General features: G+C 37.3%; 1 protein-coding gene across 15 annotated transcripts in view; it reads left to right on the top strand.

Annotated features, from left to right (window-relative positions):
- MINDY2 (MINDY lysine 48 deubiquitinase 2) overlaps nt 1-14,384 on the top strand; it is a 115,783-nt gene that overhangs the window by 45,096 nt on the left and 56,303 nt on the right. For all 15 annotated transcript variants that reach the window (XM_060294203.2, XM_060294202.2, XM_060294201.2 and 12 more), the window contains exon 6: nt 2,979-3,121. In XM_060294203.2, the coding sequence (XP_060150186.1) occupies nt 2,979-3,121 (143 nt within the window). The remainder of the gene's footprint in view (nt 1-2,978; nt 3,122-14,384) is intronic.

Genomic DNA, 14,384 nt, shown 5'->3' with positions numbered 1-14,384 from the left:
TTTTCGGTCTTTTGTGGTATTTACTTTTCTTTATAGTCCAGGCTGGTTGTTTTATAGAATAGTCCTCAATCTGGATTCATCTGATTGTTTCCTCATTAGTAGATTTGGGTTATATATTTTCCTTGGGAATACTACATAGGCGACATTGTGTCTTTCCTAGTGCATCAAATCAGGTGGCACGTGATGTCTGATTATCCCATTGTTGGTGATGTTGAAATAGGATTAAGGTGATATTTACCAGATTTTTTGTTGTTGGAAAGATGCCCTTTGGCATTTGTAATTAATAAGTAATCTCTGATATTATGTTTTGAAACTCCATAATTTGTTTAGTTATGAAAAGTTGAAACTAGATTAGGCTTTTGAATATGCCACTAAAATCACACAGGTGTCACTGTTTACAAGTTGGTAGAAGAATTAGGAAACATTTTTCTCTCTAAGTCTAAATTAGTCTATGCTCTATGGTTTGGGGAGAAATAGAGTTCAGTTTGCATTTATGATAATCAGCACTACATTTTATAAATTAATACCGGTTAAGTTCCAGTCTTCACTTTGCCATAACTAGTTTTATGTCCTTGAGCAAGTCACTTATTCTCTCTGAATCCATGTCCTGTTCTCTAGAAACAAGCAGCTGAGAAAGACTTCTAGTATTAAATTTTTGAATTTCATACATGAAAGTAACATTGTGCTATATCTCCACTGAATTTTTGTATCTTTTTGAAAGGGTTTTGTAGAGAGTATGTTGTATGAATGAGGTATGGGAGGGACATTTAGAAACATCTTTCTGAAGGAAGTGTTTAGTTACATGGATATTATAGACAGCAGTGGTACTTCTCAGCACAGGCATAACGCTTACTTTTTAAATGCTATATGAGAGAAAATGCTTTAGTATATAACTAATACATTCTACTCAATAACTTAGCATTTAGCAAAGTAATGATAATAATTGAGGAGGGGTCTTATTTCTAAATGTATAAAGCCAGGAAGTTGCAAATGAGCTATAAATTTCCTTTGGCTGTGGCCTTCTGTATAACTTTTTGTACTTCCCATCCTACATTACCAATTCCTTGGAATAGTGTGATATATTGGTAACTTTTTACAACCACTTTGCAGCTTGAAGTGCTATGGCTTGACACTAAAAGTGAGGGAGTGGAATAAATCTATATCAGGCAGCTGCCTCTGGCCCTACCAAGTTTCTACCAAGTTTATTTTCAAATTTTTGTTGAGTCATCAGTTTATTAACACAGATTCATCTTTACTCCCTATATCTGCACCTCCCTGCTCACTTACAAAACTTTTTAGAGCATTCTCCTCCCCTCTATTCCTTTTTAAAGAAAGGGAGCAAAAGGAGGAAGGAAGAGGAAGAATGAAAGAAATATAGGCTTTTAAAATATTTATACAACTGATTCTCATTATTACTGATAGTTATGTTCCATAAAGTTGCTGTGAACACTGAATTAGTGAATACCAAACCACTGCTCATAGGGGAAACACAACATTAGGTTCCTGTGAGCCTCTGGTCACAAGATTTTCATCAACTTATCAATACATAACCTTGTTTTTCGTGTGTTTCTGTTGAGAGACACCTTATTTTTTTTTTAACATCTTTATTGGAGTATAATTGCTTTACAATGGTGTGTTAGTTTCTGCTTTATAACAAAGTGAGTCAGCTATACATATACATATACATATATCCACATATCTTCTGCTATCCTCCCTGTCCCACCCCTAGGTGGTCACAAAGCACGGAGTTGATCTCCCTGTGCTATGCGGCTGCTTCCCACTAGCTATCTGTTTTACATTTGGTAGTATATATAAGTCCATGCCACTTAGAGACACCTTGTTTAATATATATTATTGATTCAGTAACATTAAACTCATATCCAACAGCTTCATGCCCGGCAGAAGCTGCAAAAATATGCATTGTCTCTATAAGGCACATCACAACCTTTGTGTGCTTAGGAACACTAGCTTCAGCATTATGCTTGGGGGCCATTTTACACAGTAAAAATCACTCCAAAGAAGCACAGAAATTTCACAAAATGTGATAAATGTGGCATTATATAGAATGTGAAAATCACATTTGTTCACAGTATGAGAGCTGAAACAAGAAGGTGACACACTGTTGCCTATTTTGACTTCAGTGGGGAATGTGTGTGTTGGGTGACTCAATTTTTTTGCTGCTTTGCACATATTCAGGAATGACCCTGAAAGTGCAACAAGTATTGATTTTTGGAGTTATAAATTTTAGATAGTAGGCAAATTAGCGTATATGAACCCGTGTGAATAATGAGGATCAACTGTATGTATAGCTTTTAAATTAAACCCCAGAAGGTTTCTTTATATTTCATTATGTTTGAAAACAGAAGAGATGATTTCTATTTCTGAACTTGGTATATCTACATAATGAGTAGCATATGTTGGAGGAGATTAGGATAAAAATGTTATCAGTTACCCCACTGTTTTCTGTTCAGTCTTATGCCTACTTTTAGTTTTAAGGCAAGAATTGAGCAGTTTGTGAACTGAAAATTATCTGGGATCTTTGTCAAAATCTTAAGCAACTCAATTTCTTGAGGCTACTTTTAATTTCTAAACACCTATCCATTGGGGAAGTAGTTGTTGACTTTTGCTAACCCTTACCTTCTTATTGTTTTTTTGGGTTTTAGTTTTATTGTGTGTGTTTCTTCTATTGCAAGGCGCATGAAATCCTTTGCGGAAGAAGGTGTGGTATAAGTAAATACATTTATTGATAAAAAGAATTTCAGATAACTGTTTCTTTAGCCTGGAAATGTCTATAGACACATCTTCCATCGCAGAATTAGAAAAAAAATCTCCAATTTAGGCAATTTAGGGCCATCATGTTATAGTAGGAGGAGTCTTATTTTGATTGGCCTTTCTTCATAATTGGAACACAATGTAAATAGAAAAACTTTAAAATTTTGAAATTATTCTTCCATCTAATATTATGCATTGGTTCCTAGGCTTTGTAGCTGAGCAGTTTCTAAATAACACAGCCACTCAACTGACATACCATGGATTATGTGAACTAACTTCAACGGTTCAGGAAGGAGAACTTTGTGTGTTCTTTCGGAATAATCATTTTAGCACCATGACCAAATACAAGGTATGATATAGAAATAGCTACTGTTATTCTAAACTAAAGGAGCTTGATTTAGAGATGTCTTATGATCTGCTTCAAAATAAAAAATTTTAGCGTAATATTCTTTAACCATCAAATTATGAAGGTAATAATTAATTCTTTAGGGTGGAATGGATTAGCAATTTGTTACTTAAAATCAGTTTTTTTTTTATTTAGGTCTCAACTCCATTTTCAGAGATTACTGCATTAAAATGTATTTATTATTTTCTTTCTAAGGAAAAAAAAGATAAGCCCTAATGTTAGAACTAGGATGACTGCTAATGATGGATGTTTACATTTGAGGGCTAAAGGAGTTTAGAGAAAGAATCAAGATTTGTCTTTATGATAGTGTTTCTATTATTAAGTTATCAGTGTGACTTTAAATTCTTTTTATCATGTCACTTATGGCTTTGCCAAAAAAATCTTACTGATTCATCCCTCTTGTTATCTCTTCAATGCTTCCATTTTTACAGCTGCCACCTAATACAGGAGTTTATCAACTTATCTCTAGACTTTTGTGGCAGAATACTCCTCTGATCAGGTCAATAATATTGCAAAAATGTTAGTAGCACCCAGTGCCTAGAGGATAAAAATGCAAGGTATTTTCTACTATCCCCTTGTGTCAACACTTTGCTTCAGCCATAATGATCTGTCTACTCATTAATAGTCCTCCATCCCCATACACACTTTATGCTTTCCCATTTTGTTTCTTACTCCTAATCCCTATGTGAACATTCTCACTCCTTTTTGCCTATCCAGATTTCACCTATCTTTTAAGAAACATTTTATATACTAACTCTTCAGTAAAGCTACTTCTTCTCTCCTTAAATCAGTGGTTCTCAACCCAGATTGTATGCTAGAGCTGCCTACGGAGCTATTAAAAAAAATACCAATGCCCAGAGCCCAACACCAACTCAATTAAATCAGAATGTGTAGAGGTGAGACCTGAGCAACAGTATTTTTAAAATGTTTTCCAGGTGATTTAAATATGCAGCTAAGGCTCTGGATCACTACTCTACCCTTCCTCCTTTACTTGTTATGGGCCATATTGTCCTTACTTTGCCCTTATTGATGAGTACCTAGTTAACAATTTTCTTTCCATGTAAATGTGTCTCATTTTTCTAAATGAAAGTAAGCTTATTGAAGTCAGGAATCTGACTTTGTATTTCCTTCAACACTTTAATCAGTGAATTGCACAAAGTAGTGTAAAATAATGATTTGTTTGCTTATTTAAGAATACTGTATAGCCCTAGCTCTCCTGCTCCCCTGTTAGTTATAGCAAGGGTTTGTTTGTATTGTTCCCATATTTAAGCTAGATGTGTGCTAGGTATGGGCCCAGATTTATCCATATTCCTCAAAAATCTAAGGCCAAAGAACCACAAAATCAGAATTATTGCTACATAATAAATACTGCTAAGTCATCTCACTTTACCTGATCTCTTTAAGTCCACACTTTATTCATTCATTCAACAAATATTTATTGAGCATGATTATGACTGGGTACTTACTTAGCTAAGTATTAGGACTGCAGCCTGAGCAAGGCAGGTATAGTTCCTGCCATTTAAGGACCTCCTAGTTTGACAAGGGACAGATGTTAAATAATTACATAAGTAGGTATCATTTCTATTGAGATACACTCTGTGAAGGGTACCTACAACATGCTGTGAGTACTTTTATTAGGACTTATAACCTATTTGAAGATGTCAGGAAAAAAGGGGGGGTGGTGCGGTTAACTAAGCAGATGGAACATGTGTGCAGAAGCCCTGAGGAGGGAAATAACCTAACTTTTTAAGGAATTCGAAGAAGGGCTATGTGACTGAAGCATAGAAAATAAGAGGCATGATGTAAGGCTCAAGAGGCATGATGTAAGGCTCAAGAGATAGATATCAGATCTTGTAGAGTCCTAAGTTAAAAGGAGGAATAGGGAATTCTCTGGCAGTCCAGTGGTTAGGACTTGGCACTTTCACTGCCAGGGCCCGCGTTCAGTCCCTGGTCAGGGAACTGAGATCCCACAAGCCATGCTGTGTGGCCAAAAATAAATAAATAAATGAATGAATGAATGAGAGAAATAGACTTTGGTCTCTTGATGGCCTAGTCGTTCTTTTTGTTCTCTCTCTCTCTCTCTTTTTTTTTTTTCTCCACAGGGGTAGGATAGTTCAATTGAGAAAACAACGTCTCTGGCTGTCATGAGTGGTTGTTTTACAACTTTCCAAAATTGAGCTTTAGACGTTCCCTTTTTTTTTTTTTATCAAGGCCATATCCCTGACCTGGAAGTCCTTTACTAGTCACCTAGGTATTTGCAATCTTCCTGTGTGGTTGGGAAGGGTGCGCCTCTCCTGGAGCACTTTCTGCATTGGGTCTGTTTCTGGACTGAATATGCATTTCCATGAGATAATGATAGCCGAGAGAATGTGTGTATTCTGCTATTTCTCACTTCTAAGTTTTTCTCAGTAAACCTTATTCTGTAGCTAAACAGTGTACCACTAGTGTGTGTCTCCCTGCCCCTTGTATAACATTAAGGTGTTTTGGACTTCGGGGCAAGCCCCAAGAGCCAGTTTTTTGAAAGGATAAACAAAATCGACAAACTTCTAGCCAGGCTCTCCAAGAAGAAAAGAGAGAAGACCCAAGTAAACAAAATAAGAAATGAAAGAGGAGAATTAATAGTCAATACTGCAGAAATACAAAAAAATCATAAGAAATACTATGAATAGTTATATGCCAACAAATTGGGACAACCTAGAAAAAAATGGACAAGTTTCCATAAACATACAGCTTGCCAAAGCTGAGTCAAAATAATTTGGGGTTTCCCTTGTGGCGCAGTGGTTAAGAATCTACCTGCCAATGTAGGGGACATGGGTTCGAGCCCTGGTCTGGGAAGATCCCACATGCCGCAGAGCAACTAAGCCCATATGCCACAACTGATGAGCCTGCACTCTATAGCCCGTGTACCACAACTACTGAAGCCCGTGCGCCTAGAGCCCGTGCTCCACAACAAGAGAAGCCACTGCGATGAGAGGCCCATGCACCACAACGAAGAGTAGCCCCTGCTTGATGCAACTAAAGAAAGCCTGCATATAGCAATGAAGACCCAAGGCAGCCAAAAATAAATTAATTAATTTTTTAAAAAAGATAATTTGAACAGACTGATCACTAGAAGTGAAACAGAATCTGTAAATTAAAAAAAAAAAAAAACCGAAAAACAAAACCCAAAAAACCCCCGGCAAACAAAAGTCCAGAACCAGATGGCTTTACTGGGGAATTCTACCAAACATACAAAGAACTTATTGTTCTCCAACTATTCCAAAAGATTGAAGAGGAGGGAACACTACCGAAGTCATTCTATGAAGCCACCATCACCCTGATACCCAAAATCACACAAAGACACCACAAAAAGAAATTACAGGCCAATATCTTTGATGAATATAGTTGCAAAAATCCTCAACAAAGTATTAGCAAACTGAATCCAACAATACATAAAAAAGATCATACACCATGATCAAGTTGGATTCATTCCAGGGTTTCAAGGATGTTTCAAACACATGCAAATCAATTAATGTGATGTACCAAATCAGCAAAAGAAAAGACGAAAACCAAATGATCTTCTCAATAGATGCAGAAAAAGCATTTGATAAAATTCAACATCGATTCATGGTAAAAACTCACACCAAAATGGGTACAGAGGGAACACATCTCAACAATAAAAGCCATTTATGGGACTTCCCTGGTGGTCCAGTGGTTAAGAATCTGCCTTCCAACGCAGGGGAGGCAGGTTCAATCCCTGGTTGGGGAACTAAGATCCCACATGCTGCAGGGCAACTAAGCCTGTGCACCACAACTACTGAGCCCCTGTGCTCTAGAGCCCGCATGCCACAACTAGAGAGAAGCCCATGCACTGCGACGAAAGATCCCGCATGCCACAACCAAGACCCAACACAGCCAAATAAGTAAATAAATTTTAAAAATAATAAAAGCCATTTATGACAAACCCGTAGCCAATATAATACTCAATGGTGAAAAGCTGAAAGCCTTCTTGCTAAATTCAGCAACAAGACAAGGATGCCCACTCTCACCACTTCTATTCAACATAGTATTGAAACTTCTAGCCACAGCAGTCAAACAAGAAAAATAAATAAAATGTGTCCAGATTGGAAGGGAAGAGGTAAAATTGTCTTTCTATGCAAGACTCTATACAGAAAACCCTAAAGCCTCCGCACAAAAACTGTTAGAATAAATGAATTCAGTAAGGTAGCAGGATTAGTATACAGAAATCTGTTACATTTCTTTATACTAACAAATATCAGAAAAGGAAAGTAAAAAGAAAAAGTGTTTAAAATTGCATCAAAAAAAAAAACCAACCTAGAAATAAACTTAACCAAGAATGTGAAAGAACTATACACTGAGAACTATAAAACATTGATAAAGGAAACTGAAGAAGATTCAAAGAAATGGAAAGATATCCTGTGGTCTTGGATTGGAAGAATTAATATTGTTAAAATGGCCATACTACCCAAAGCAATCTACAGATTTAATTCAGTCCATTTCAAATTACCTGTGACATTTTACACAGAATTAGAATAATCCTAAAATTTATAAGGAACCACAAGAGACTCAGAATTGCCAAAGCAATTCTGAGGAAAAAGAACAAAGCTGTAGGCATAATCTTCCCAGACTTCAGACAATACTGCAAAGCTACAGTTATCAAAACAGCATGGTATTGGTGCAAAAACACATATGGATCAAGGGACCAGAATAAAGAACCCTGGAGTAAACCCACACACCTGTGGTCAATTACTCTTTGACAAAGGAGGCAAGAATATACAGTGGAGAAAAGACAGTCTCTTTAGCAAGTGATGTTGGGAAAGCTGGACAGCTGCATGTAAATCAATGAAATTAGAACATTCCCTCATACCATGCACAAAAATAAACTCAAAATGCCTTAAAGACTTAATATAAGACACGATACCATAAAACTCCTATGCCAACAAATTGGGACAACCTACAAAAAATGGATAGTTTCTATAAACATACAGCTTGCCAAAACTGAATCAAGAAGAAACAGATAATTTGAACAGACTGATTACTAGAAATGAAATAGAATCTGTAAAAAACAAAACAAAACAAAACACACCCAAAAAACAAAATAACTCCCTGCAAACAAAAGTCCAGGACCAGATGGCTTTACTGGGGAATTCTACCAAACATACAAAGAAGAACTCATCCTTCTCAAACTATTCCAGAAGATTGAAGAGGAGGGAACACTACCAAATTCATTCTACGAGGCCACCATTACATAGAATAAAACAAAGGGGGAAACATTCTTTGACATAAATCACAGCAATATTTTCTTAGATCAGTCTCCCAGGGCAAAATAAATAAAAGTAAAAATAAACAAATGGAACCTAAACAAATTTAAAAGCGTTTGCACAGTGTAGGAAATCATCAACAAAAAGGCAACCCACGAATGGAAGAAAATATTTGCAAATGATGTGATGAATAAAGGGTTAATTTCCAAAATATACAAAGAGCTCATACAACTTAATATCAAAAAAACAAACAACCGAGTCAAAAAATGGACAGAAGACCTAAATAAACATTTCTCCAAAAAGACATACAGCTGGCCAACAGGCACATGAAAAGATGCTCAACACTGCTAATTATTAGAGAAATGCAAATCAAAACCACAATGAGATATCACCTCACACTGGTGAGAATGGCCATCATCAAAACGTCTACAAATAATAAATGCTGGAGAGGGTGTGGAGAAATATTAATATATGGGAATATTAATATTCCCACTGTTGGTGGGAATGTTAATTGGTTTAGCCACTATGGAAAACAGTATGGAGGTTCCTTAAAAAACTAAAAATAGAACTACCATATGATCCAGCAATTCCTCTCCTGGGCATATATCCAGAAAAAACAAAAACTCTAATTCAAAAAGGTCCATGCACCCCTATGTTCATAGCAGCACTGTTTACAATAGCCAAGACATGGAAGCAGCTTAAGTGTCCATCAACAGATGAATGGATAAAGAAGATGTGGTGTATATATACAATGGAATGTTAACCATAAAAAAGAATGAAATATTGCCATTTGAAGCAACATGGATGGACGTAGAGATTATCATGCTGAGTGAAATAAGACAGAGGAAGACAAATACTGTATATCACTTATATGTGGAATCTAAAAAATAACACAAATGAGTTTATTTACAAAACAGAAACAGCCTCACAGACATAGAAAACAAACTTATGGTCACCAAAGGGGAAAGCGGGGAGGAGGGAAAAATTAGGAGTATGGGATTAACAGATACACAGTACTATATGTAAAATAGAAAAACAACAAAGATTTACTGTATAGCAGGGGACTGTATTCAATATCTGATCATAGCCTATAATGGAAAAGAATCTGAAAAAACATGTGTAACTGAGTCACTTTGCTGTATACCTGAAAATAATACAGTATTGTAAATCTATTATTCTTTAATGTAAAAAATGAAAGAATGATTTCTGGGTTCTAAGCATGAACAACTGGATGAATGATGATGCTCTTTATCGAAACGCAGAACACTGGAACAGAAAAAAGATGTGAACTTTTAGAACTGTTAGAGCTGCTTCTCAGGCATCCCTCCAAGTGGAAATGTTGGTTAAATGGTTCAGGACTGGAATAAGTTTTGTGTACAATTAGGGAGAGGGAGAGTATGAGATTTACAAGAAAAATGTGGAATTGGAAGAAAAGAGAAGGCCTAGGACAGAGATTTGAGGAGTGCCAACATTTAAGGATCAACTAGTGGAGTATAAACTGGCAAAGGAGACAGAAAGAAAAGAACAAAAGGAAAATCTAAAGAATATGGTATCATGTAAACCAACAAGGAGAGAGTGTTTCAAGAAGAATTGGAGATCTCAATTGTTAAATGCTATTGAAAAGATGAATAAGATAAGAACACTTGGGGGGAAAGTGTTCATTAGGGATATGGATTTCATTGATATCTTTTAGAGAATGGTGAAAGCAGAAAAAAAAACCTCATTGAATTGGTTAGGAAATGTTTGGGGTCTCAGATACTAGAAATAGATTATAGGCAACTTTTGACAGACAAACAACAGTTTGTCTGTGAGGAGGCACAGACATAATGGCTCATAGCTATAGTAGAGTGTGGAATCCAGGGAAGGTTGTTTTTGTTTAATATGAGAGACTTGACAATGTTAAAATATTGAAGGACTCAATAGAGAGAAATGTTGAAAATTCAGGAGAGGAGATAATGTTAGAAGCCTCCAAGAAGGTGAGAAAGGATAAACATTTTCACAGGTAAAATGGATTGACCTTTGGTTTAAAAAGAGACCTCTCCATTGTAAAGGAGGGAAAGAATAGACTATGAGTAGAGCTACAGGTAAGTTTATAGATTTGATGGCAGGAAATAGAGAAAGTTTTTGTTTCAATGTTTCTATTTTCTGTAATGTGGAAGGCAAGATCATTTACTGAGACTGAGGAGGGGTAAGAAGGTTTGGTTCCAGATTTGAAGAAAGAAAATTTGAAGTAATCTTTACAGCATGTGGGAGAAAGGACTAACTAGAGAAATTAAGAATCACTATGCAGTGTTAAGGATGGTAATTATTACATGAATATACCACTTGTGTCATTTTTCTGTGGGAGTATTCATCAGAGTGTAGGCCTGGTGAAGGTAGTTAGTTATCCTAGATTTGGGACTTCGTTAAGTGGGTGGGTGCATCAAAGAATAAAAGAGCAAAGGAATTTAGGGGCATGATGTTATTATGTACATGATGATATTGGCCAAACTTATAAATATTTTCCTAGAAGAAAAAAAAAACACCATTCTTTACAAGGTAGTCCTGTTTTGTTTTGTTTTTTTTTTTGTCTGTGCTGCGTGGCTTGTAGGATCTTAGTATCCCAATCAGGGATCGAAACTGGGCCCTCGGCAGTGAAATCAATGAGTCCTAACCACTGGACCACCAGGGAATTCCTGGTAGTACTATTTTTATAGAAGGGATAAATGGAAACAACTATCCTGGTGGCCAGTCACTAGGGGGAAATGGTATTATTTTCTATAGTGACCACCAAACTGAAACAGTAGCACTGTTTTATACTTTTTATTATGAAAAATTGGAAACTTACAGAAAAATGATGAGACTAATTTAATGTGTTCCTATTGTACTCATCACCTACTTTTAACAGTTTTGACGTATTATTTTTTATCTATTTTTATATTTTTGTTTATACTTAAATATGTATCTCTAAACAAGAACATTTCCCTTTCAAATCACAGTACCATTATTGCATCTAACAAAGTTATCTATAATTTTTAATATCATCTCATACCCAGTCCATATTCAAATTTCCCATTTGTCCCCCAAATGGTTTTATGGATGGTTTGTTCAAACCAGGATCTAATCAAGGACTTTGTGTTACATTTGGTGAAGTCCTTTTTAGACAGAAATCCTGTGTTTTCCAGGAATCTTTTGGGTCTTTGGGCTATTTGTATCTGCCTCATTATAATCCTCTCAGTTCTATTTCCTATATTCCTGTTGAACTTTCTTTCCAGTTCTGAGGGTCTTTAAATTAGACACTGCTTTACTCTGGCAAAGTACCCAATGAGTACATTCTTTATAAGAGTCAGAGACACTTTCCCTCCTGATTGACCCAGTGACTGATGACTGACTTACCACAAAATCTATTAGCACTTCTTCAGTTGTTGGTGTAAAACTAGAAGCCCTAAAGGAATACTTACTAAAATTTAAGGAAGGGGTTCCTGCATTTGCTTGATAAGGAAATAAGATGGAAGATTGTGCCCTTGTTCTATTAAACCTGTTCAGCATTAAAACTATTATTCTGTACCACTAATTGCTGGGTTGTTAGAGTTTCTGTAGTTCTTTATAAACTTGAGCCCTAAGGAATCTATAAGGATATAAGTAAGGAAAAACTAGAAAGCTGCTTTTTCCAACAAGATATGCCTACTTTTACTGCTGCATTAGATCTTCATAAGGACTTCTAACATTTCACTTTTGAAGGACCCTGAGATTTTTAGGGCCATTTTATGCATTCATATTTAATGATCACTTTATTTTGCATCTTCCTGCCCCTGTGAACTCTTTGGAACAACTAGAGTATAAACACTGTTCATTCCATGGAATTCTAGATATACTTTCTTTTTTTAAAAAAATATATTTTATTTATTTTTATGGCTGTGTCAGGTCTTGTGGCACGTGGAGTCTTTGATGAGACATGCAGGATCTTTTTTTTTTTTTTAATAAATTTGTTTATTTATTTTTGGCTGTGTTGGGTCTTTATTGCTGTGCTCGGTTTTTCTCTAGCTGTGGCGAGCGGGGGCTACTCTTCATTGTGGTGTGTGGACTCCTCATTGTGGTGGCTTCTCTAGTTGCGGAGCACGGACTCTAGGTGCACAGGCTTCAGTGTGGCATGCGAGCTCAGTAGTTGTGCCTTGCGGGCTCTAGAGTGCAGGCTCAGTAGTTGTGGCACACAGGCTTAGTTGCTCTGAGGCATGTGGGATCTTCCTGGACCAGGGACTGAACCCATGTGGCTTGCATTGGCAGGCGGATTCTTAACCACTGCGCCACCAGCGAAGTCCCACGGGATCTTTAGTTGTGGCGTGTGGGCTGTTCATTGCGGCGCATGGGCTTCTCTCTAGTTGTAGCATGTATGTTTTTTCTTCTCTAGTGGTGCGCAGGCTCTAGAGCACATGGGCTCTTTGTTGTGGTGCACGGGCTCCAGAGCACGTGGGCTCTCTAGTTTCAGTTTCAGTACATGGGCTGTCTAGTTGAGGCACGTGGGCTTTAGTTGCCCCATGGCACGTGAGATCTTAGTTCCCTGACCAGGGATTGAACCCGCGTCCCCTGCATTGGAAGGCGGATTCTTTATGACTGGACTACCAGGGAAGTCCCTCTAGATATACTTTCAACCAAAAATAAATTTAATATCTGGATAGAATATTTTCTACTACAGATAAATGGTGTGTATAACTAGGGACCTATAATAATAAACTGCCAGTCTATAATAAGTTGGCAATCAGTCAAAAGTATCTATAAGTGTATTATTCTATTAGTGGGGCTTATTTTTACTGTGATTTGCAGAAAGGGTTTTTATACTTTTTGGTACCCATATCGTATCATATGCCATTATTATCTCAGGACCAAGACCAACAAGGAAGAAGTCTGTGTTGGGACAAAAAGGATTACCTAGGAAAGGGAATCTCTAGTTTCTTTATAGGTTGTACCAATTTCCTTAGCAATTTACTAAATTCTACCTTGTGTGTAAAATATTTTTTGTCATCTAAAGTCTTTTGGAACTCTAGAGATGTATGAGCCATGGACTTTTGTTTGACCAAAGGGAAGGTATGTGTCTCCTTTAATATTCTCTAGTACTATATCTCTGTTCTAACTCCTGTCTCCAGACTTTGGGTAGAGGCAGGGGCAAATTCTCTTGTTCAGTTAAACTTTTTGATGTTGTGTTGAGTCATCGTTGCTGTGCATAGGCTTTCTCTAGTTGTGGCGAGCAGGAGCTACTCTTCCTTGCTGTGTGAGGGCTTCTCATTGTGGTGGCTTCTCTTGTTGCGGAGCATGGACTCTAGGCGCATGGGCTTCAGTAGTTGTGGCACACGGGCTCAGTAATTGTGGCTCGTGGGCTCTAGAGCGCAGGCTCAGTAGTTGTGGCGCATGGGCTTAGTTGCTTCGCAGCCTGTGGGATCTTCCTGGACAAGACCTTGAACCCGTGTCCCCTGCATTGGCAGGCAGATTCTTAACCACTGTGCCACCAGGGAAGCCCTCCATAGACTTTTTTTTTTTTTTTGCAACTGTAATATAACTTTATTTCACTTGGTAAAAGCCAAAACTGATAGTTCTTAACATGGTATGTGGAGATCAAAATTAAAGAATACAAAGTACCTTAAAAAAAAAAGCATTCAGGGGCTTCCCTGGTGGTGCAGTGGTTGAGCGTCCGCCTGCCAATGCAGGGGACACGGGTTCGTGCCCCGGTCCAGGAAGATCCCACATGCCGCTGAGCGGCTGGTCCCGTGAGCCATGGCCGCTGAGCCTGCGCGTCTGGAGCCTGTGCTCTGCAACGGGAGAGGCCACAGCAGTGAGAGGCCCGCGCACCGAAAAAAAAAAAAAAAAAAAGCATTCAGCTCAATCCTGGTTCTTTCAATATTACTGCCAAACTTCTGTGAAAGAAGCCTTGTAATAAAGACTAACAGCAACATAGAAGATGATTTAAAAAAAAA

Source organism: Globicephala melas, chromosome 2 (genome assembly GCF_963455315.2).
Source record: "Globicephala melas chromosome 2, mGloMel1.2, whole genome shotgun sequence".
Classification (NCBI taxonomy): domain Eukaryota; kingdom Metazoa; phylum Chordata; class Mammalia; order Artiodactyla; family Delphinidae; genus Globicephala; species Globicephala melas.
This window is presented reverse-complemented; position numbering and strand designations above follow the sequence as displayed.